General features: G+C 48.5%; 1 protein-coding gene across 1 annotated transcript; it reads right to left on the reverse strand.

Moving 5' to 3' along the window:
- Positions 1–1,403: 1,403 nt before the first annotated feature.
- Positions 1,404–5,640, reverse strand: FAM240A (family with sequence similarity 240 member A). Its single transcript, XM_039228060.1, has 2 exons — positions 5,498–5,640; positions 1,404–1,536 (listed from the first exon to the last, which is right to left on the reverse strand). Exons 1-2 carry the CDS (start codon positions 5,638–5,640, stop codon positions 1,404–1,406), a joined length of 276 nt encoding a protein of 91 aa, XP_039083991.1.
- Positions 5,641–24,929: the final 19,289 nt, after the last annotated feature.

The raw sequence follows: 24,929 nt of genomic DNA on the forward strand, positions 1-24,929 counted from the left end.
ATTTAGACCCCATTGCAGTTCATGAGAACGGCTTTGCTCCTGAGAGCCTCTCCCCTGTAAGCCCTGACTTCTCTTCTTCCTCTACTTAATTCCTATTTTCCTCCTACCCAACAAAAATTCCTCTTTCTCTCATGAACCCAGCTGGAATCCATAGTTTATTTGTCAAAATGAATCACATATTGAATGAGGCACCATAGAGGGAGGAAGGGCTCTGAGCCCTGTTTTCTGGATCATGTGGTTATGGGACCTGGGCAAATACTCCCCCAACACTGCTTAAATCCTGGTGGCTCCCATTGCCATGGTGAGCTTCTGGGCTCCTTGGGGATGTGGACAGAAGCACCTTCTGGCACATGAGGGTCCTTCGAGGATGCAAGTACCATATTTGCTCTGTCCAGAATTGTCCCTGCCTTGCCCTCAGTGTGGCCCGGTAACACTGTGCCTCCAGCCTTCAGATACTTTACAACCCGGTCTCTCGGAGCCCTTGCTCTGGCTGGAAACTGTTGCCAAGGTCCAGTTGCAGTCTGTGCTTCCGGAAGCAGCAACGCTATTCCGGGGACCTGGGAGACTGCCAGGGAGTGATTGTGACATTTCAAATGTATATTGGCAAACACTTCGTTGGGGTGGCCAGACCCACCTTAGCCAGAGAGCAAACCAGTGCATGCGTGTGGAGATGTAAAAGAAAGCAATGAGGGTCGTCTGGCTGGCTCAGCTGAAGAAGCGTGTGACTCTTAATCTTGGGGTTGTGAGTTTGAGCCCCACATTGGTTGTAGAGCTCACTTAGAAAATATAAAAAAATAGTAACAAATAAAATAAGGCAATGAAACACAGGGCGTGCACGTCCGCGGTGGCCAGGCGACCAAGTTTTATTACAATTATCTTGATCTTATCGAACGGTTCAGTAAGCCAATTGAATTCACATGCAGGAGAAACAACATTGGATCAATTTCTGGGCAAACCTTATCTTTATGACTATTTGCAATATTGATCTTCCTGCAGATGGGTACATGTCTCATAAAAAGATAACAAGAGAAAGGATCCCATGAAACTGTTTCTGGGAGAGAGGCGGAACGGCACTACTGGGCGATGTTTATAAAATGTGACCAGGAAGATTCGCACCTTGAGTGGGCTTAGAATTTAAAATACGTAGACTTCAAGATCGGAAGGTAATGCTATGGAAATGAAGTATGGTGCACGGAGCTCTGGTACTAAATAACTTCCTCTTTACAGACACTTGGGGCAATTTTCTGGCCCCCACGTGGAGGAGACTGACTTGGCTAATCATTCCTGCTTGGCGCCCAGGAGGACGTGTGGGTAGATCTGTCCCAGGTGGGGGGCAGTGTGACATCTGTCTGGCATAGCTCAAGGTCTTGGGCATTGCACGGACTTCTCCTGGAGTGGCGACTTCAGTGCTTTGAATCCTCTTGTGTTGACGAAGCGAGACACTCCCGGCCAATGTTGGCCCGCTTTTTGGCCTCATCTGGGCTGTTCTGAAGTCTCAGCTTTGCCTCCAGTCTCTGCCTCCATTCTTCTCTAAGCCTGAAAATAGAAACCGAACATGCAATTGGAGAAGCCATTTCCATGGCTGTTGGCTCAGGGATGCTTCCTTCCCGTTTCTTTCCTCCCCTGAAGCTGTCTGTGCGTCTGGGTGTGTGTTCAGCTTTTAAAAGGTACGCAGAGGAACTTGCAAATTTAAATATATGCATATTTTATATTTTATAGTATATGTTTAGCTCTCACCTCCGTTCAGACTATTCTAATCTTAACCCTTCAAATTTTCCCTTTGAGACGGCGATGCCTTTAGAGTAGGGGTGAGGGGAACCTGTCAGTCTAGAATTGTTCCCTCGGCAAAGTTATCTTTCAAAACCAGATGTGAAGTGAAGGTGTCTTCATGCAGAAGCTGGGGACCTCGTCACCAGCAGCCTGTCCCCACACGACATGTGAAAGGAAATCCATCAAGTGGAGGGAGAATGGTCCCAGATGGAAGTCGGGATCTGTGCAATTAGGTGAAGTGCAACTGCATGGGGGCATATTGCAAATTTTGTCTCACTACTTAAATCTCCTAGGGCGCCTGGGTGGCTCAGTCGGTTAAGCATCCGACTTCGACTCAGGCCATGATCTCGAGGTTCGTGAGTCTGAGCCCCGCATCGGGCTCTGTGCTGACAGCTCAGAGCCTGGAGCTGCTTTGGATTCTGTTCTCCCTCTCTGTCTGCCCCTCCCCTGCTCATGTTGTCTCTCTCTCTCTTTGCTTCTCCCCTACTCATTCGTGTACGCTCTCTCTCTCAAAAGTAAACATTAAAGAAAAAATAAAAAAGAAAGAAAAGATAATAAGTGTCTGAAAGCAAAACTGTCAATGACGTCATGTGGGGTTTATGACGTGAGAGAAACAGTACTTTGCACCGTTGGAGGGGAAGCAGGGGCTGGGCCACTGTGAGGCTCCCACACCCTCCCTGCAGGAGACACAGTGGCCTCGAAGGCACCCGGTGATAGGGCCCTCAAGCAACCCTGACCAAAACACAAAGAGATGGTGTTAAAAAGCCAACAGAGGAGATAAAATGAAATCATAAAATAACATTTAATTATCCTGGAAGAAGGCAGAAAAAAATAAAGGAGAAAAAGCACAGATGAGCAAATAGGAGACAGACAGCAAGCTGGCTGATTTAAGCCCAGTCACACCAATTAAGGTTGGTGATGTAAGCCATCGATTAAAATGCAAAGATGTTGAATTGAATAAAAACTGATATTGAAATAGAGGCTGCCTACAGGAAAATCGCTTTTATTTTATTATTTTATTTTATTTTATTTTGAGAGAGAGAGTGCGTGTGTGTGCATGTGCGTGAGCAAGTGGGAGAGGGGCAGAGAGAGAGGGAGAGAGAGAGAGAATCCCAAGCAGGCTTCCCGCTCAGTGCAGCTTCTTACTTGGGGCTCGATCCCACAACCCTGGGATCATTACCTGAGCCAGAATCAAGAGTTGAACACTTAACCCACTGAGCCCCCCAAGCACTTAGGAAAGTTACTTTTAATATGAAGGTGGCAATAGGTTAAAATCAAAAGGATGGGGAAAACATTGCATCTTAACCCTAATCAAAGAGAGCTGGAGTATAATGTCAGGCAAGGTAGATTTCAGGGCCAAGAACATTCCCAGAGAGAAAGAGGGCCATTTTGCCACAAAGGGCTCAATTTATCAAGAGGACATAACAATCTTAAACATTGTTATGAAAACAGGGCTGCAAAATACACTAAAGGAAGTGAGACAGAGCTGTTAGGAGATAAAGACAAACCTGCAATTACAACTGAAGATTTCAGCACTCACATTTCAGAACAAGAGGTAAGACATCAGTAAGGCTATGGAACTCTGAACAACACTATCAACTGACCTCTCCCCGCTGGTCAAAGGCAGGGACTCTCCAACAGCACTGTCCCCCTAGGGTCCGTGGGAAAAGCCAGAGGGAGAAAATGAAGACACAGGGAGATGTGTGGACTCACCCAGAGACCACAAGGGCTGGGGCCGTTCTCCGGCCTCTCGTCTCTGCCATATTCGATCCTGAACTAAGTGGCCACAAGCGGGAGGGAAGGGAACTAACATTAGGCATGTTTCCTGTTCCAGCCTCAGAACAACCTAATGAGCTGGGCCATCTTCTCCATTTTGTGCCGGGACGAGAGGGAGTAGTGGGTAAGAGCGAGACCCTCCGGAGGGGGCCACCGGGCTCAGAGGGGAAGCCGGGGAGAAGACTGAATACATTCGGGCTCGCCGTCCCGCCAGCCAGAAAGCTTGCTCCCTGCGGTCTTCTGCTAAGTTGCGCAGACGGACCTTGTGCATCTATGTTGTGTGTTAGCAAACTGGAGCCGAGTTGCTCGTCCCTTGGCGTGCCCCTCACTGCATCTTCCTCCACGGCGCCTGATGCCTTCTGTGCACCCCCCCAACCCCGTGGGGGCACGCGTGTGCCCGACCTGCCGAGGGGCCTGGCCTGGGGAAGGAAGACGCCAGGGACCACAGAAGTGACTACGGCCCACCTCAGCCTCTCGGACAATCCCTGGAGGAGACTCCCTAACCGAGGCTCCAGCAGCGAGGTCGGCCCGCGTCCCCTTGCCTGTGGCCGAGCAGCTCTCCCTGTGTGGCAGGGGCTGGGCTCCCCTGTGGGGCTCGGAGGCCCGTTTGGAAGGCAGCGGCGGCCTTAGGTCGGGTGAATTGGTGCCTGTCGTCGGCCCAGCAAGCACGTGCTGCCAGCGGGCAGTCACAGGCCCGCCGTCCGGCCAGCGCTCAGCGGCCCCGTCACCCCTGGCCACAGGCCAGCTGTGCCCTCTGCAAACAGACAGTGGCTGAGCTGTTCCATGAGGGGGCGGAGGACCCAGATGAGCCTGTCCCCTCACTGGCTCCCAAGTGGAGACAGCGCGTGAAGGTGGTGAGCAGCCACTGTCCCCACGGCCATGGCAGCCCTGGTCTGCTCAAGTGAGTCACCGCGCTGCACTGGGCAGACTGGTTTGGCTGCAACAGGGATGCAGGGCAAAGGGGTGACCGCCTCTCAGCCCCCTTGGAGAACCTCGCAGGGCATCCTGTGTCTTCACCCTTACAAGCCCCGAGAATCGGTCACTGTCTCCTTGGCTTGCTTGCTTTTCAAGGACACACTTGCTGACCTGCTTCCCGAATTTAGTGTGACCCTCATGCACTAGAGATGGGACCAGAGGAGAGATTTTTCCATTTCTAAAGATACGAATCAAAGTGTATATATTTGTTAATGAAGAAGAATTTTAAAAATAACTGCCCAGGGGCACACCTGGGGGGCTCAGTAGATTGGGCATCTGACTTTGGCTCAGGTCCATGATCTTACAGTTGGTGGGTTCGAGCCCCACATCAGGATGTGTGCTGTCAGCCCAGAATCTGCTTCAGATTCTGTCTCCCTCCCTCTCTGCCCCTCTCCCAAATCGCATACTCTCTCTCTCTCTCTCTCTTAAAAATAAATAAACATTAAAAAAAAAAGAAAACTTAAAAAAAATAAAATTCCTGCCCATAAGTATAGGTGGTAGGAGGGACATAGGCAGGGAAAATTAAAATAATTATGTTTTCTAAGACGCTCGTCTGGTATCTGGGGAAATAAATTTTGCTTTAAAAAAAATAGAAAATAAATTTTGCTTTAAAAAAATAGAAAAACAAGGGTGGTAATGCTTTGTCCATGTGTGTTCATCATGTGATGGTGGGGAGGTTGCACCTGGAGGCCGTGGATATGGGAATTCTACTTTCTGCTCAATGTTTCTGTGAACCTAAAACTGCCCTAAAAAATAAAGTCTATTTCTTAGGGACGCCTGGGTGGCTCACTCGGTTAAGCATCCGACTTCGGCTCAGGTCATGATCTCATGGTTCATGAGATCCTCTGTTCCCTCTCTCTCTGCCCTTGCCCCATTCATGCTCCTTCTGTCTTCCTCAAAAATAAAAACTTTTTTAAAAAGTCTATTTTTAGAAACGAATTAATAATTTAAAGAAATAGACAAATGAGCCACATACTTTCTCAGGGCACTTTTTCCCAGGCGATACTCCTCGGATTCTCGGTAGTAGGTCTGCTTGCCGATCTCCCGTTCCCAGAAGCGCTTGAGGTCATGGCAGGTATTTCCGCAGAAGATTTCCCGGCGGACGTACTGATTGTTCATCCCCTTGAAAAAGAAGGCATCAGTCGAACCCCCGGGGAACACACTCCCTTAGACTCTGGAGGGAAGAGAATCCAGCCCCTGCCATTTATTTGAGGGGGATCCTGCCCAGCGGCAGAACCTCATGCTGAGAGGTGGGAGGATGATAACATGACCTCATAGCTTGTGATACGGTGATGTGAATACGGAAGCCCCGCGTGGAGCACAGCCTGGCAGATACCCCTGACCTCCCTCTTCCTCCCGGAAAAATGGGCCTTCTCAGCTTTACTGATGCATGGTAATGTGTGCCAGGCATTTGATGCACAGTCTGGTACATTATCAGTGCACGCAGCCCCCCCAACGAGTGGGCATGGCCTTCCTCATTTTGTGGATGAGACGTGTGATCAGTTACAGAACTTACCTATGGCCGCATGACTGTAACTGTCAGAAGGCAGGCTGCGTACTTCTGTATGTTTTCAAGCCCTTTACTAAAGGGGTTTATCACATGAAACGATCCCAGAGTCTGACACACCTGGAGCCGGCAGCTTTGAGGTGTGTGTGTTTGTGTGTGTGCATGCGTGTGTGTGTGCATGTATGCACGTGCACATGCACTTGGTACGGAGTGCTCCAGGTCAGACACTCAAGAGTGCTGGCTGTTTTATGTGAAGAAACTCTGACCAACTCCCAGACCTCAGTGGGTCCAGCGGATTGGTCCGAAGCAGGGACTGGATGGGAGAGGGGTGCGGGGTGAGGAGCAGCGGGCTATTGAAAATGTCTAGGTGGACACAATGACCATGCGCTTAATGGAAAGTGGATGAGTTCACAAAGCATCTTGGGCATGGCCAACCTCATCTGCCAAATGCGGGTGAGGGGGTGTCCGTGGAGACTTCGATGCCTGTGCAAAGATGGGTAACAGCAGAGGAGGGGGGCTCACTGGGGGAGGGGCCTGTCTCGAGCCGTGCTGGGCAGAATTTGAGCTGCCTGGGTGCTAACATCCGGGGGAAGTGTGGGATGGGCATCTGGACCCAGGGCCTGGAACCCAGCCTGCTGCTCTGGACCACAGCTTTCTCATAGAGATGCACTGGGGTGGTGGGGCGGGGTGGAAGGAGAGAGGATCTGAACCCAGACATTGACCCTGGACCTGTTTGTCACACCTTCTGCTTGTCAATAAATTCTCTAGGCCTCAGTTTCCTCATCTTTAAAATTTCTCTGAAGACCTATGGGCACCTGGGTGGCTCAGTTGGTTGAGCATCCAACTTTGGCTCAGGTCATGATCTCACGGTTTGTGGGTTTGAGCCCCATATCCGGCTTCGCACTGACAGCATGGAACCTGTCTCTAATTCTTTGTCCTCCCCCCCCAACTCTCTCTCAAAAGTAAACATTAGGGGCATCTGGGTGGCTTAGTCGGTTAAGCGTCCGACGTTCCGACTTTCGCTTAGGTCATGATCTCGCGGTTCGTGGGTTCGAGCCCCGCGTCAGGCTCTGTGCTGACTGCCAGCTCGGAGCCTGGAGCCTGTTTCGGTCTGTGACTCCCTCTCTCTGACCCTCCCCTGCTCATGCTGTCTCTCTCTCCTAGAAATAATAAATAAAACATTTTTAAAAAAAAGTAAACATTAAAAAAGTAAACAAATAAAATTTCTCTGAAGATCAAAATTTGATCGTGAATGTGAAACTATTTACCAATGTATAAATCTCTGAATAAATACAATTTTATTGCTCATAAACCTTAAATTGCACAGGGCATAATACTATAATTAACAGGGAGTAATAATAACTCCTCCAACTCTCCATAGAGCTGAAAGAATTCCACTTCTCTTTCCTTCTAGATCAGTGGCTATTGACCTTGGCTGCCCATTGGAATCTCTTGGGGAGCTTTACAAAAACCTGACGCCAGGGCTTTATCCCCAGGGCGTCTGATTTCAGCGGCCTGTGGTGTGGCCTGGGCATCGGGGACTTTTCAGGCTTTCCCCCCACCCGCCCACCCCGTGGTTCCAGGGTGCAGCCAAGGTGAAAACTGCCATCTCGAATCCTGTCCTCTCATGCTGTGCTGACATCTCTGTCCAGCGCTGGGTCCAAGGAAGCCGAGGTTATGGGGGCTGGACATAGAGGCCTAAGGAATGTAATGGTCATAGCCAGCTTGCAAAGCAGACACTATGTTCCCATTTTACAGGTGAGAAAGCTGAGGTTCAGAGGTAGCTATCCGACTTTATCAAAGTCACTCAGATGGTAAGTGGGGCAGGTGTCATACTCAGGGCCCAGGCTCCATCCACTGCCCCTAGCTGTTCGCCATGGAGGAGGAAAGTGACTCTCTTACCTCCTGGAAGTGCTCAGTGATCTCGTACTTTCCTGGAAAATAGCAGAGGGCTCACTGACTGCAGTGAGCCCTCGCCTCAGAGCAGAATTTTTCAGAAACAAGGATTTTTCTTGTTTTATTTCAATGTCTTAAAAGGGTGTAGCGGTGCTCAATAAATGCCTGTTGAATGCACGAAATCCCCCCCCCCCCCCCCCCCCCCCCCCCCCCCCCCGCCCCGCCAGTGATCTTTATCCTAAAGGGCCGGCCTGGTAGTGGTTCCTTTGTCGTGCTTCAGGCATCGAGGGGAAGTCTGCAGGGTCGGTGTGAGGGACACTGTCACGTCACCTTTCCCGCCCACTAGCCCGGTGGACCCCGCCAGCGAGTGTGGCTGCAGGACACGTTTCTCAGGGAGGGCAAAGGAAAGAACTCTCTGATCCTGGAAATCATGAGTTCATGTGAAGTTTCTGGCATTCAGGAGAGAGTCAACTTCGGGGCACAAATGCTCATTAGAGGTTTTTTTTCCCACAGAATTTGGAGGGTTTGTTTTTATTCTGAAGGTTTTTTTTTTTTTTTTTAATGTTTAAGAAAATGGAAGCCTGTTGGGGCGCCTGGTGACTCCGTCGGTTAACGGTGAAGCATCCCACTTCAGCTCAGGTCCTGATCTCAAGGTTCATGAGTTCGAACTCCTCATCAGGCTCTGTGCTGACAGCTCAGAGCCTGGAGGCTGCTTGAGATTCTGTGTCTCCGTGTCTCTCTGCTCCTCCCTCATTCATGGTCTATCTCTGTCTCTGTCTCTCTCTCTCTCTCTCAAAACCAGAAAAAGAAAACGGAAGCCTGAGGCTGAAGCCTGAGGCTGAACGCGGACTGTGCACACAGTAGGGACACCTCACGACAGCTCGCTGGGATGCACTCGCTGTGTTTGGGTCCGGAGGCTGCCAGGGCTCCCATGAGCGGAGCCAGGTTCAGAGAATTGCCGAAAACAAGAGAGGTTTGCCAGCAAGCAGATCACATGGAGGTGGAAAGTGCTCAGACTCCAGTCCGATTTAGTCCCCTTTGAGCTGAGCCCCTGGGGCTCCAGGCCAAGGGACTCACCAAGAGCAGAGGAGGTTAAGGCAGAGTCACAGACCCGACAGCGTGGGGCCAGGCCAGCCTCACAGGGCAGAGAACACCTGCGCTGGCCTGTAGGGTAGGGAGCCCATTCGTGCCCGACCCATGAGCTTCAAAACACAGTTTTTAAAAGTTTATTTATTTATTTTGAGAGAGACAGAGAAAGCAAGTGGGGCAGGGGCAGAGAGAAAGGAAGAGAGAATTCCAAGCAGGTTCTGCCCCGTCAGTGAGGAGCGAGATCGTGACCTGAGCCGAAACCAAGAGCTGGACACTTAACCCACCGAGCCGCCTGGGCGCCCCCTTTTTAAAAAATGTTTTAATGTTTTATCAAGACACTTTTTCTTGGACGCTGCTGGCCACAGGAAAGAAGGATTTGGGCCACACGGGGCCTGTTCGCAGCCACGGATGTAATGTGCCCTGTGCCCATCTTACAGATGCATTCCCACCTGTGCTCCGGGCTGGCCTCCCCGACCAGCCGCAAACCCCACCTCGGCCCCCCAGCCCTGCTCAGGCCGCCCCGCACTCTCTAGCTCTCTGCCTTCTTTCACTACAGAGACACTCGGGGTGTCTCCCCTCCTCTCCCTTCCCGAGCTGCAGAGCCGAGCCCGAGCCCGAGCCCGTGCCGGGGCCGCAAAGGACTGACCTGATTTGCAGCTCTTCTGTCCCGGCAGCTCAGACGGGGGGCGGGGCCTGGTCTGGGGGCGGGGCCTCACCGCAAAGGGGTGTGAAGGGCTTTCTAGGGTTCTGGAAATGTTCTGTACCCTGTTTCTAGAGATGTTTGCCCAAACTTATCAAACTGTACACTTAAAGCGGGTGCATGTTATTCACATAGGTGACGCCGAGAAGAAATGTCTTCTGTCTCGGGACTAGGGACTCAGCCCCTTCCTCTGCAGGGCACACACGTGTCTGTGGGCCTGTGTGTTTCGGTTTTCAGGCTTCTAAAATGAAGACAACGACTCTACTTTGCAGAAACGTGACAAGGAAAATATGAATAGTTGGAAAGCCCTTTGGAAACAGAGGGGATTGTCCTTGATAAAGAAACGGCTCAGGGGACCTGGGGGCCTCAGTGAGTTAAGCCTTTGACTCTTGGTTTTGGCTCAGGTCATGATCTCATGGGTTGTGGGATGGAGTCCCGCGTTGGACTCTGCGCTGTCAGCACAGAGCCTCTTTGGGATTCTCTCTCTCACCCTCTCTCTGCCCCTCTTCTGTTTACTCTTTCTCAAAAATAAACAAACTTATGGCTGCCAGGGTGGCTCAGTCAGTTAAGCATCGGACTTCAGCTCAGGTCATGATCTCACCGTTCGTGAGTTCAAGCCCCATGTCCAGCTCTTGTTGACAGCTCAGAGCCTAGAGCCTGCTTCAGATTCTGTGTCTCCCTCTCCCTCGGCACCCTCACTCCTCACTTGCACTCTCTCTCTCAGAAATAAATAAATATTAATTTTTTAAAAAATTTAAAAAATAAACTTTAAAAAACAAGGAAGGAAATGGTTCTATTCTCTGCTTCTCCTCCACCAAGAATACCATCACCAGGGCACTCCCATTGAGAGAACTGGTCACACTACTTCCAGCCAAATGCCACCAACTCGGAAAAGCCATGACTTCAGTGCCACTTACGAACTTTACTTCACAAAATCAATTCGTGCTTAAAGAGAATGACAGCGTGGAACACCTTCGCAGCAAGTCAGTTCAACAAGGTGTATTGTACTTCTACCATCTCTGAGGTTTCCGTGCTGCACAAAAGGCCAACTACGGTCAAAGGCGCACTTGTCCCTCATGAGCCCTGACACCATGCAAACCATTTAACTTCCCAGGCCTCAGGTTACTGGGAGGATTAAACCCAAACTGAGGAATGTGAGTTTTTTGGGTTTTGTTTTTTAAGAATTTTGGCTCCTACTGGCCACTCTCCGGACTCCTGGCTAGAGCAGCTCGTTACATGCAGCTGCCCATACGTGCCAGCGCTGTGCTTCTTACACTTCCGACACCCGAGAAGCACAGCTGTTTTGTGACAATTTTCCACCACGTTCCCAAATCTTCATGGAAACCACGGCTTGGACTGGAACAGGGGGTTCCAGCCCCGTGTAAATGGGGGAAACTCACTTTACCCCCATCTCTCCAAAGAATGCAGCTCCAGCGAGTGGACAGAGGCACAGGGCGGTGATGGAGGATGCTGAAGAGGAAGCAGTAGCAGGTGGATGGGAGAAAACCGGGATTCCCATCACCATTGAGTGACGCCAAGTTTTTACTGTGGGATCCAAGCGGGAACACAGCCAGAGGGCGCTCCGTGTGTCCCCTGATTCTGGGGAGAAAGGAGACTCCTAACGCACAGGGAATGAGGGAAATTACGTGCTTTTCCTTTCTCTAGAGTCTGGGTCTCCAGGAAGATGTGAGGTGTGAGAGGGGTGGGGGTGGCATTGACCACTCCCAGCACCAAGGCTGCGCAGACACAAAACCTAGAGGGCTGCACAACTTGGTCCACTAGGAGGGGCCACCCCTGCAGCTTGTTCCTCTTGGCCCCCTCTGCCCTTGACCTCAGATGACAGTGCAGCACCTGAAGCACTCAGCAGACCAGGTAACTAAAGCCTACGTTTCGGCCCAAAGGACTGAAAAGGAGAGTCCAGGAACTGGAAATTACCAGGGATACCATGGAAGTGGGTGGGCTCACAAGGTACTTAAAAGTTACAGACGACTAAGCCAGCCTCTGGGCTGCACGTGCATGGATCTGACCCAAACAGGGAACTAGTGGAGAGAAAATCACCACAGATCTAGAAAAATCGAACAGCATCACCAGCAAGCTAGATCTAAGTGTAGTTTATAGATCTCTCCACCCAAGGAAGGCAGAACATAGATTCTTTTCTGGTGCACGTGAAACAAACCATGATAAAAGTTCCTGGAACTAATCCCTAGCACCCCAGCAAGGGTGCGAGACAGGAGATGGATGCACAAAAAAATTAATGCACGCCAGCAATGATCAACTGGAAACTGAAATTAAAAACACAACACCATTCACAATTCCTCCCCTAAACGAAATATTTAGGTGCACCTCTAACAACACATGTACAAAGTATGTGTGTGCTAACAACTGCAAAATGCTGATGAATGAAATAAGACAACATTCCAATAAACAGAGAGACCTATCATGTTAATGGATTGAAAGACTCACCATGACAGGGTTACCAGTTGTCTCGAAAGTCATGTGTAGATTTGTTACGACTCTAATGAAAACCCAACCTGGATGCTTTATAAAGATCAGCTGATCCTAAAATTTATAAGAAATGTAAAAGGTCTAAGAGCATCTAAGCAGTTTTGAAAATGATGAAGTCCACGGAATCACACTACCTGATTTGAAGACCTACTACAAAGCTATCATAATGAAGACGTGGTGTTGGCAAATGCTGTCAGCAAGAGGCATTGGAACAGGACGCCAATATGCAAAAAGCCAAAAAACCATCCCTACCTAAACGCCACAACTTATTACCTCAAAATGGATCATAGATCTAGGGGCGCCTGGGTGGTTCAGTCGGTTAAGCGTCCGACTTCAGCTCAGGTCATGATCTCGCCATTTGTGAGTTTGAGCCCTGCATAGGGCTCTGTGCTAACAACTCAGAGCCTTCTTTGAATCCTGTGTCTCCCCCTCTGTCTCTGCCCCTCCCCTGCTTGTGCTCTGTGTGTGTCTCTCTCTCCCCAAAATAAATAAACATTAAAAAAATTTTTTTGGGGGGTGCCTGGGTGGCTCAGTTGGGTGGGTGTCCGACTTCAGCTCAGGTCATGATCTCATGGTTCGTAGGTCAAGCTCTGCATCGGGCTCTGTGGAACAGCCAGCTCAGAGCCTGGAGCCTGTTTCAGATTCTGTATCTCCCTCTCTCTCTGACCCTCCCCTGCTCATGCTGTCTCTCTCTTTCTCTCAGAAATAAATAAAACATTAAAAAAATTTTAAATGGATCATAGATCTAAGATAAAACATAAAACTCTAAAACTTTTAGCAGAAAGCATGAAAGAATTTTTTGTGGCTTGTGGTTAGGCAGAGTTTTAAATATGACACCAGAAAGAATAATCCATAAAAGAAAAATCGACAAAGTGGGATTCATTGCAATTTAAAACCTTTGTCCAGCAAAAGACAGTTAAGGGAATAAAACACAGGATACAAACTGAAAAAAAAGTATTTACAAATCACAGAGATGACAAAGGGTTTGTATCCAGAATATATAAAGAACTCTTGAAATTCAACAATATGAAAGCAAACAACCCATTAAACGATGGGCAATGCACTTTAACAGACACTTCATCAAAGAAGATGTGAAAATATCAAATAAGTACATTAAAAGACAGTGAACATCATTAGCCACTGGGGAAATGCAAATTCAAACCAGGCAGAGTTACCACTACCCCCTTGTAGGAATGAGTCAAATGAAGATCACTGACGATCTGGAGTGCCAGAGAGGTGGGTGGAAAGCGATTGGAAGGCTCGGACACCACCGCTGCCGATGCCACGTGGCACAAGTATTATTCTTTGGCAGTTTCTTACAAAGTTAAACACACACAGCAATCCCACTCACAGGTATGTAGCCTAGAGAAATGCAAGCTTATGTTCTAGTAACAACCTATACACCTGTGCACAGTTCTATTTATAACCGTGAGAAAATGGAAACTTAATAGTCCTTCAGTGAACGAATGGATAAAAACTGACAAACATCCAGGGCACCTGGGTGGCTCAGTCAGATAAGTGTCTGACTCTTGATTTCAGCTCAGGTCATGATCAAACAGTTCCATGAGTTTGGACTCTGCGCTGACAGCTCGAGAACCTGCTTGGGATTCTCTCCCCCTTTCTCTCTCTGCCCCTCCCATGCATTCTCTCTCTCTCTCTCTCTCTCTCTCTCTCTCAATATAAATAAATAAACTTAAAAAAACAACTGGCAAACATCCACACAAGGGAATACTATAGGGCAATAAAAAGGAACAAGCTATTGATACATTCAGTAATTTGGATGAATCTCGAAGGCATCAGGCAGAGTGGAAGGAGCCTCAACAGAGTATATGATTCCATTTATAGGACATTCTCGAAAAGACAAAACTAATTGCCTGGGGTGGAGAAAGAAGCTGAGTGTAACTATAGAGGCATTGGCATGAGGGGACTTTGAGGAGTGATGGAATTGTTCTGTATCCCAACATGGCTGTATGTTTGAATAAATTCATAGAACCAAACTACACACGAGTCATTTTTTGCTGTATGTTAAGATAAAAATAAAAATTTAAAATTAGGACATCATTATCTTTAGTAAAACATATCTTGGGACACCTGGGTGGCTCAGTTGGTTAGGAGTCCGACTTCAGCTCAGGTCATGATCTCACAGTTTGTGGGTTCAAGCCACACATCGGGCTCTGTGCTGACAGTTGGGAGCCTGGAGCCTGTTTCAGATTCTGGGTCTCCCTCTCTCTCTGCCCCTCCTCTGTGCATGCTCTGTCTCTTTCTCTTTCAAAAATAAATGCTAATTTTTAAAAAAAATATATCTTGACTTTTTGCTGATTTGATAAGTTTCAGTCATTGCTTATTTAAGATTATTCACTGGCCCTGAAACACCACTGAACCTTGACAACTCAATCGTCCTGTGAGTCAGTATCCCGGGCATCGCCTAGATGTTGCTGCAAATACAGAATTCATCAAGACCAAGATTTGAATCAAAAACTGCATTTCCACCTAATCCCAGATGATTCACATGCTTATTAAAGTTTCACAAGCTCTGCCTCAGAATTACAAAGCCTCAAATGTAGCACAAGCTTTCAAGCATCAGCTTCTGAGAAGCCAGGTGTGGCCGATCACCTCTGTTTAAATATTCCTCCAGGTTATTGGTTCTGGGGGGCTTAGCATCTCTCCCTCATCAGGCACTGTTGTCTTTCTGGTACTGCATCTTGTCAGAGCCGTGTTAAGCAAACACCGGCACTGATTTCTGGCTTTCTCTGGAGTTTAGTTCATTTTGAAGGCATCATTTAAATCTATAGCTTAGGGGGCACCTGGGTGGCTCAGTTGGTTAAGCGTCTGACTTTGGCTCAGGTCATGATCTCACGGTTCGTGGGTTCGAGCCCCGCGTTGGGTTCTGTGCTGACAGCTAGCTCAGAGCCTGGATCCTGTTTTGGATTCTGTGTCTCCCTCTCTCTCTGACCCTCCCGTGCTCATACTGTCTCTCTCTCTCAGAAATAAATAAAAGACATTTTAAAAAATTTTAATAAAAAAATAAATCTATAGCTTAGATATGGAAAAGCCTATTCCCAAGCAGATGCAAAGATAGGAGATTCAAGGGAAAGATGCACCGTGGGGGCTGAAAACCACAGGTTTTTACAAGGAGAATATCCATTTCACTTGCCCCAGAGAAGTGCAAGATGAACATGCGTCCTCCAGCACAATCAAGTTCAACATCGTTTACCTTTGAGATGAATCTGCTGCTGTCTCGATGAGGTAGAAAGGAGGGCAAATATTGCAGCTCTGAGGGTTACAGAGGCCACAGCTTGGTCCTGGAGCCTCAGGGTCCCTACCCTTTATATGCCGAGCGGAGGAGTTACAGAAAGGCCTCAACCTTTCAAGGTTATGTGCACCAAATTAGTAGCAGAATCACCAAGGTCTCATTCCAGGGACATGGTGGCCTCCTTCCTGGTGAAAAATAGTCCCTGTCGCCTGTTCCCCCGACCCACCCCAGGGCAAGCAAGCTTCCGCCCTGGCGGGCCCCACAGGGACCATGACTTGGCTGGAAATGGAGTTATTGTCCAGAACATGTTCTGGATAATCCATGAGCCCAAACCTGCTGTGCCTCAGGCAGAGCAGCCCTCTACCCCTCAGAGGGTGAAAGAGCCCGGGATGGTGTGACAAGTCACACTTTGAGGTCACTTTACAGGACGACTTAGAGAGGCGTGTTGTCCTTTGGAGCTGCTAATCCATGCATGGAGCTTGGTGACAGCCTGTTATGGTCTGCTTGGTTTCTCCCCAGGGAGGGCAGGGACTGGCCACCAGCAGCTGTCTTCCAGCAAAGGGCACCCCAACCGGGAAGGGCTGCCGCTTGAAAGAGAACTTCGCGCCATTTCGAGGTGTGTCCTTGGGTGAAACATCTGGAATCATCCCTGCCTGAGAACAGTGTCAGGTCACCATCAAACCCGACTGGGTCTCTAATAAGCATGGGTATGACCTGGTTACCCGAGTCATGGTGTCAAAGCTCAACCCTTTGCTGTGAATCTTCAGAAAGTGAAGCAAAAAAAGAAAAGGAAGAACGGAAGGAAGGAAGGAAGGAAGGAAGGAAGGAAGGAAGGAAGGAAGGAAGGAAGGAAGAAAGAGAAGGAAAGAAAAAGAAGGAAAGGAAGGAAGGAAGGAAGAAAGGAAGGAAGGAAGGAAGGAAGGAAACAAGAAAGCAGAACCTGGTGGTATCGCTGATGTTGAGTCTATGGAACTATTTCAAGAAGGCTTTTCCGGCCACGTGGATGCCCCAAGGGAGCAGCAGCTTCGGGGCTTTTCATGGGGACAGAGGGAGGTAGACCCAAAAGCCATTCTTCAAAGCACCAGCTCTTCACAATGACACCAGGAGAACACTGATATCACCAAAGCACATTTAAAGGTAAAAGTACCCATTTTCCAGGGTACTTGCTCAGTCGGTTAAGCGTCCAATTCTTGGTATCCTCTCAGGTCATGCTCTCACAGTTGCGGGAGTTCGAGCCCTGCATTGGGCTCTGCGCCAGCAGCACAGAGCCTGCTTGGGATGCTCTCTCTCTCCCTCTCTCTGTTCCTCCCCCTACTTGCTCTCTCTCTCTCAAAATAAATAAATAAACAAAAAAAGTACCCATTTTCCTTGTATGTTTCTGCTGGTAAGTGTAAAAAAAAAAGGGATAGGATAACAGGCTAGCAAGATATTTCTACTGCACTTCTAAAAATTTAAAAATTTTTATTTATTTTTAATAAATAATACATTGTCAAGTTAGCCAACCTACAGTGTGTACAGTGTGCTCTTGGTTTTGGTGGTAGATTCCCGTGATTCATTGCTTATATATAACACCCAGTGGTCATCCCATCAAGTGCCCTCCTCAATGCCCGTCACCCATTTCCCCTCTCCCCTGCCCCTCATCAACCCTCAGTTTGTTTTCTATATTTAAGAGTCTCTTATGGTTTGCCTCCCTCTCTGTGGACGATATTATGCTAAGTGAAATAAGTCAGTCAGAGAAAGACAGATATCATATGTCTTCACTCTTATGTGGAAATTGAGAAACTTAGCAGAAGACCATGGGGGAAGGAAAGGGGAAAAATCGTTTCTACTGCACTTAAAAATTTTTTTTTAATGTTTTAATTTATCTTTGAGAGAGAGAGAGAGAGAGAGAGGGAAACACAGAATCCAAGGCAGGCTCCAGCTCTGAGCTGTCAGCACAGAGCTGATGCAGGGCTTGAACCCATGAACCATGAGATCATGATCTGAGGCAAAGCCAGACACTTACCTGACTGAGCCACCCAGGCACTCCTCTACTGCACTTTTAAAAATACCCCTTTCCTCTTAAAAAAAAAAAAAAAAATCCCCAGTGGAACTGAATATTTCATAGGTGAAAGATTATCTTCAAGAATTTTTTTTCCACTGCTGAGTGCTGGCAAAGCCTTTCTGGTTACATGGGGTTCACCAAACTTTATCGAAGCCATTTGCATGTGAAGAAAAAACTTATTAAGTTAAGCATCTGTGCCCCCTCCCCAGGCTCACAGCAATCAGAAAACCTATTGAATCCCTCAGCATGGAATTCCGATACATCCGTAATTTGTTTACGTCAAGGAACAGACATTTGTGATTTTCCCAACTCCACTGAATTTTGGATGGACAAGCTTCTGAATTTCCAAACTTTCATTCTGTCCTTCATAATTTGTTTAAGGGACAGATCTCCTATTCAAGCAGTTTCTTCATTCGAGTGAAACCAGCGTCTTTTTTAGAAGGAGGGTGTGCCCAGGACCCATGTCATATACAGACTTGCTCTGGGAAGTTTAAGAAGACTTCAGAGATAGGATGAAACTTACCTTTGGTGGCTGGGTTGGGGGTGGGGTGGGGGAGGACACTGATTCTGGCCATGTGTGCATCTGGAGCCAAGGTCACTCACTTGGACCTGTCATTGATGTATTTTCTCATGTTTTAAGGTTTATGGTCGTGTGGGAGGGAGAGACAGAGAGATACTTAGGGCCAGGTCCTTTCTGCTCTAATGCCGGTTTTATTCGTATTATAGGCTAAGAAACATCTGAAGTGGTATTTAACAAGGCTCACAGCATAAAAGGGCCTGGGGACACTAAGGCACCACTATTTTTCTAATTTAGCATCTGTGTGTGTGTGTGTGTGTGTGTGTGTGTGTGTGTGTGTGTGTGTTTACAAAGGTTTGCATTTGTTTCTTTGAGGCTTAATTTCAAATTGTTCTGATTCATTGGAGTTTGTCTCCCTGGCACTAGACTCCTCCTCTGACTTACAGGGAACCCACTGGAGGTGAGGGTTTTGAGGAAAGAAGGGGCCAGCCTCCTCACCCCCACCCAGTTCCCAAGGACCCCTGTTCCTTCTTGGATGCCGGCACTCAACTGGAGCGGAGCCCCCTTGTGGCTTCCCGGACAGGGCACATGGTTGATTTTTCCAGAACCGATAGATATTTCTGGCTCTCCTCGCTTTTCTGGGCTTGCCCACAGCTGGGCAGAGCCATGGAACAAGCCCGAGCCAAAGGCCTGGAAAAGAAGTCACACTTGTGGCTTTGTGGCCAGAACCCTTGCGGGCTGGGCTGAGATTCTCCAAGCTTGCCCCTCCCAGGCTGTGACCCCGGAAGCCTCAGGTGGACACGGAGATGCCAGGAGATTGCATAAGCCGGGGACGCTGTGTCTGACGCTGGGTGGCCCTGGAAAGCTGCCTGTGCCGTGGTGGGATTTTGGAACAAGAGATTAACGTGCTGCTCTTGTTTGCTTCGGAGATTTCGGTGTTGCCTCACTGTGGCATCACTGTTGTGACACACACAGGCGGATGTCCCGTGTGATTGTCGGTGACTGGTGGCTCTGGCTGAGCCTGTGAAGGGTTTGCGCTGCGGCTCACTCCTCAAACTGTTCCCTTGCCTGCTGAGAAGGAGAAAGTGCTTTGCATGGTGAGAGGAGGGCCTTCTTACTATCACGGCACAGCTGTTGATTCGTGACCCGAGAGCCACTGTCCACTTCTTCCTTGTGACTGAACATTGGTTTCACTTGCATAATTGTCTCCAGTCACTTGGGGGCTGCTGGAAGAAAGCACCGTGGGCAGGGGTGGGGTGCTTATAGAGGACAGAAATTTACATCTCAAAGCTCAGGAGGCTGAAGTCTGAGATCGGGGCGTCCGCATGGTTGAGTCCCACCCCCCCACTCTCCCCCGGCCAGGTGGCAGACTACTGACTACCTATCGAAGGATGTTTGGTTGTTTCCAGTTTTTGGCTACTATGACGAGTAAGGCTTCGGTGAGCACCCGTGTATAGGCTTTTTTGTGCGAACGGAAGTTTTCATTTCCCTGGAATAAACACCTGAACACCCAAGACTTTGATTGTTGAGGAGTCATATTTAAGTTTAGGTTTGCAGGGAACAGCCAAATGGTTTTCCGGAGTGGCTGTGCCATTATTTTATTCCCACCCTGCATGTATTTTACTCAGCCTCTTCTTTTTCACTTGTCATGTTTTGTTTTCTTACTAACTTTTTTTGGTTTGAGATAATCTCACCCTTAATAGAAAAGTTGTAAAAAGAGTACCCTTCCAAGATTAACCAAATGTTAATTTCACCACATTTGCTATAGTATTTTTCTATATCTCTGTCTCTATCATCTGTCTATCATCTATCTATCTATCTATCTATCTATCTATCTATCTATCATCTATGTATCTATCTACCTATCTATTATCTATCTATCTATCTATCATCTATCATCATCTCTCGACTTATTATCATCTCTTTTCTGAACTGTTTGAAAGTATTCTGCAAACAGGGGCACCTGTTAGTCGGTTAGGCATCAGCTCAGGTCATGATGTCACAGTTTGTGAGTTTGAGCTCCGTGTCAGGCTCTGTGCTGGCAGCTCAGAGCCTGGAGCCTGTTTCCAATTCTGTGTCTCCCTCTCTCTGCCCCTCCCCCGCTCATGCTCTGTATCTCTCTCACACAAAAATAAACATTAAAAAATAAAAAAAAAAAAAAAGAAAGGGGGCGCCTGGGTGGCTTAGTCGGTTAAGCGTCCGACTTTCGCTTAGGTCATGATCTCGCGGTTCATGGGTTCGAGCCCCGCGTCGGGCTCTGCGCTGACTGCCAGCTCAGAGCCTGGAGCCTGTTTCAGTCTGTGACTCCCTCTCTCTCTGACCCTCCCCTGCTCACGCTGTCTCTCTCTCTCTCTCCTAGAAATAAATAAAACATTAAAAAAAAAAAAAAAAGAAAGTACGTTGCAAAAATAATGCCCTTTTACTTCTAAATACTTTATATTTTGGTGAGCCTCTCTTAAGAACAAGGACACTTATGTAACCATCATCTAGTGGTCAAAATTAGGAAATTTGACAATCATTATCTAATACACAAATGTTTTTCAAATTTTTTCCCTGCATTTTACAGCAATTTTTCCCCCACGGGCTCCCGTCTCAGATCGTACACACTGCATGCACTGGTCTTGTCTCTTGAATCTCTGTTCATGTAGAACATTTCCTCCGCTTATTTGTTTCTTTGTTTTTGTTTTTGGTATTTTGTGACACCAGCAAGAGGCTAGGCTTGTGTTTTTGTAGAACGCCTCACTTGCTCTTTGGTTTTGTTTCATGGCCTCTCTTTCTTCCCAACGCTCCCTAGAGTGTGCGCCCTTCCCTCCCCGAGCTAGCAGTGCTTTACACACGGCATATTAGTTACAAGAGGTGTGATAACGCTTCGTGGCCAGAAGGAGTGTCAACTTGGTCAGAAGACAGAGTGCTTCGATGTGAGCAGAGGAGCCTGATTTTCGGCTACAGAGGAAGGGGAGGATGAGCCCAGTACTTCCGTGTGCTACACTGTGGAGTGTGTTACCTTCTCTTCTGGTTCCTCACACGCGGCTGCCAAGCTCTTTTACAGACATCAAGGCTGAGACTGAGAGACCTAGTGGCGAGCCCCCGGCCCACAGCTGTGAATGGCAGGGCTGACCCTCAAACCTGGGTCGTTCTGACCTCAGAGCCGGCGAGTGCTCTTGAAGCTGGTGTGTTTGTACCTGGTGGAGATTGGCCCGTACGATGGGCACATAAGATATAAATTGTAGATATCCACAGAAAACTTGATTAACATTGTGTAATTTGAGCCACATTTGATTAAGACATGTCAACATGCCCGGTTATCATTTTAACAGGGAAGAGATAGGGGATTCAAAGGTAAATCTTTGAGACTTAAATATAAATATGTATGGCCAATGTGGTCAGTTAAAAAAACGGATGAATGGGGTCCCTGGGCGGCTCAGTTCATTCAGTGTCTGACCTCAGCTCAAGTCATGATCTCACGGTCTGTGAGTTCAAGCCCCACATTGGCCTCTGAGCTGACAGCTCAGAGCCTGGAGCCTGCTTCGGATTCTGTGTCTCTCTGTCTCTCTGCCCCTACTCCGATCATGCTCTCTCTGTCTCTCAAAAATGAATAAATATTAAAAGGGAAAACAAAACAAAACAAAACAAAAAACAGATGACCAAGTAAATGACCAAATAGCATGGTGCTCTTGGGGTTTGATCAGTAGAAAGTGAGGGCTTGGCATCTAAGACTGTGGGTTCTAGAGTCCAGTGTATCCATCTGATTCCTACAGCTCAAGTCCATTAGCTGTGCAGCACAGAACAGTGCTTTATCTTGGTTATGACGTGGCCACGGACTGACCAGGAAACAAGAAACCCTCATGAGTGGATAGCCTAAAAACCATACCACCAAGCAGAGGTAGTTAAAAAGTGCACAACGGAAGTATGATGTCCTTCCCATGTGATATTTTGAAGACAGGCCTGATGGCAAATATTCCAGCCTATTATCCTGCTACTTAAAGACCTTTCTTCCTTTCTTCCTTCCTTCCCTCCTTCCTTCCTTCCTTCCCTCCTTCCTTCCTTCCTTTCCTCCTTCCTTCCTTCTTTCCTTCTTTCTTCCCTCCTTCCTTCTTCTCTCCCTCCCTCCCTCCTTCTCCCCTCCCTCCCTTCCTCCTTCTTCCTTCCTTCCTTCTTTCCTTCCCTCCTTCCTTCTTGCTGACTCTTTCTCCCTTCCTCCCTCTCCTCTTCCCTTCCTCCCTCCCTCTCTCCCTTCCTTTCTTCCTATTTGTAAAATGTGGTCACCATAAGCAAAGAGGTGTCTGCGTGACCTTGGCCAAATCTAGGAAGTCTGGAAGCTGTGTGAAGAGTATACACCGGGTTGTGTCATCCCCTGCTCTCTCCGGTCCCCTAACCAGGACCCACGTGTGGTGACATGGGAAGCCATGGAGTTCCCTTCGTCTCCTCCATCTTCTCTCAACAAGTCCATCTCCTGACCCCTTATTTCTAGGCTCCTCTTGAACTAGTGGAGATGTCACGAGTCCTGAGTCCCAACTGTGACCCTACAAAGCTAAACATTTAATTCTGACTTCATAGGACACTTTTTAGTTTACAAAGCGCTTTCAACTACATTATCTCCTTCAATAAGCTATCAAGGAAAGGTGATAAGAAGCACAATAAAAATGATAAGAGACAGAAGACAAGCATGGGGAGACCCCCAAAAGCTGATGAGCCAGGGGTGAGGCCGGAGGGAGGAGGTGTGCAGGTGAGCAGGCCCCCAAGGTCAGGGCAGCCGGGGCAGAGGCCAGGTGGCACTTGACAGACAAAGTTGTTGGCCCACAGCCTCTGGTTCCCAGGACCCCTGCCCACTGCCCACGCCACTGGCACAGAGCGGGAACTGAGGCCTCCCTGAGAGATGTCCTTTGACAGACGCCTCCCTCCGAGGACCACTTTGTGATGCACTGCTCTGTAGGGGTCGGAAGTCTGTCCCCCTGGAGGTTTATCCTCAAGGACCTCATTTAAAATTGTGCTTTGCAGGGACACTTGGGTGGCTCAGTTGGTGATCTCATGGTTCGTGGATTCGAGCCCTGCATGGGGCTCTGCGTTGTGCAGAGCCTGCTTAGGATTCTCTCTCTTCCTCCCTCTCTCTAAATAAATACATAAACTTAAAACAATATAAGACCCTGCTCTGCAAAAGAAAAGAGTTGCGAAATTGTCTGGGCCTGGGCTTGTGTCTCTCTGGCCTGACCTTGACCTTTCCCACTCCTTATGAATGTGATCCACGGCCCATTACCTTCGGATAAGCTGTCCCAGCTGGACAGGGAGGGGTGCCAGAGAGCAGACTTCCCTGGATTACCCTCCCCCTCTCACCCGCCTTCCCGGTCATTCTCTGAAGACAAGTGAGAACAGAGAAGACTGTCCAGCAGCGCCGTGGGGAAGATTATTTTGAGCGAGGACTTTTTGGGGTCTTTACAGACGCTAAGAATGGGCTGCTGAGCCCAGTCACGTCTGGCCAAGCACGTCCTCGCCGGTTCAAGGATACAGCCTGGGAGGGGCAGTGGCGGCCCCAGAGCAAACGGCTCTCTGGCCCGTCCCAAGGCCGGCCTCGGGGAGGAGGGGTAGGGCTGAAGTGACAGAGTGAGGGGACTCCCTCCCACTCCTCCGGGAACGCAGGTGAGTGAGTGAGAACACGCTGCCGGGCGCGGGGCCCTGACGCCTTGTGTCTGCAGCACAGCTGGAGATGTGTGGGTGCCACGGCAGCGGGCCATGCCGGCGGTGGGACTGAAGGGCCACCACTGTTTGGTCAGGACCCTCTGCTCTCGAGGCTCCTCCCCAGGCCAGGAGCCTAGGTGTGTTCTGGGGCCCGACCCTCTCCTGACGACCCAGGTCTGTGCTGGGGGCGGGTGGGGGTGAGGAACGGGCAGACGGGAGAGCCCAGAGCTAAGTTCTGGCTCGTCTTACCGCCTTGGAAACGCCTTTCATTCTCCGGCGAATGGGGGGTTTCAAGGTCATCTCCAGCTGAATACACAGTGGTTTCAGTGTTCTTAGGTTAAGAACAGGCTTCATGGAGTCTGGGAAGCCCTTGCATGGACACACAGACGTACATTTCTTTCCAAATAGAGGCCATGGCTTCTTTAAATCTGCAAAGGGCACAGTGGCAATAACACTTGCAGAGCGTGCACTCTAGGCCAAGTACTGTTCTTGCTCTATATCAGGCCTCACATCAGCCCTCAGGTGCACAGAGAGGGTAAGTGATTTGCCCTAGGTTGCACAGTGGTCATGGGAGCTCTAAAGGCCAGGCTCTTGACCTTTACGGTACACGCAGGTAGGGAATGACCTTCCCAAGGGAATCCGACAACACCCTTGGTGTGTATTCTTGTCACCATTCAAGGCGTATGCACAAATACATGTAGACGTAAGGCTTTTTAGGTATAAATGAAATGTCACGCATGAATGTTCTGCTTCAAGTTCTTTCCGTGTCTGTGCGTACAGATTGACACCCTCCTCATAACAGGCGTGTGGCATACACATTATGCATTTCTATACTTTGTTTAACCGTTCCCTGACTTATAAGCACTTAGATTGTTTCCAGAATTTTGCTGTTAAGAATTATGTCACCTTCTATGCACATATGCACATGTGTGATTCTTTCAATGGGATAAAATCAAAGTGCAGCCACTTAAATCAGGGGCAGGTCTGCCTGGTTGTCCTGTTAAAGGCTCCAGGATCTTATGTTCTCACCATAAACTTCTAAGAGGGTCTGCTTTTATAATTAAAAAAAAATGCATTATTACTTAAATTTTTTAATGTTTATTTATTTTTGAGGGAGAGGCAGAACATGAATGTGGGAGGGGCAGAGAGAGAGGGAGACACAGAACCCGAAGCAGGCTCCGGGCTCTGAGCTGTCAGCACAGAGCCCAATGCAGGGCTCGAACC

Source organism: Hyaena hyaena, unplaced genomic scaffold (genome assembly GCF_003009895.1).
Source record: "Hyaena hyaena isolate Hyena2069 unplaced genomic scaffold, ASM300989v1 scaffold_30, whole genome shotgun sequence".
NCBI classification, from domain to species: Eukaryota; Metazoa; Chordata; class Mammalia; order Carnivora; family Hyaenidae; genus Hyaena; species Hyaena hyaena.

Excerpts from the sequence above, each read along its gene's own strand:
- FAM240A (XM_039228060.1), bottom strand. The coding sequence starts at position 5,640 with ATGAACAATCAGTACGTCCGCCGGGAAATCTTCTGCGGAAATACCTGC. Across the intron at positions 1,537-5,497 it reads GGAAAAAGTGCCCTGAGAAA|GCTTAGAGAAGAATGGAGGC; the intron begins GTATGTGGCTCA and ends TTCTATTTTCAG.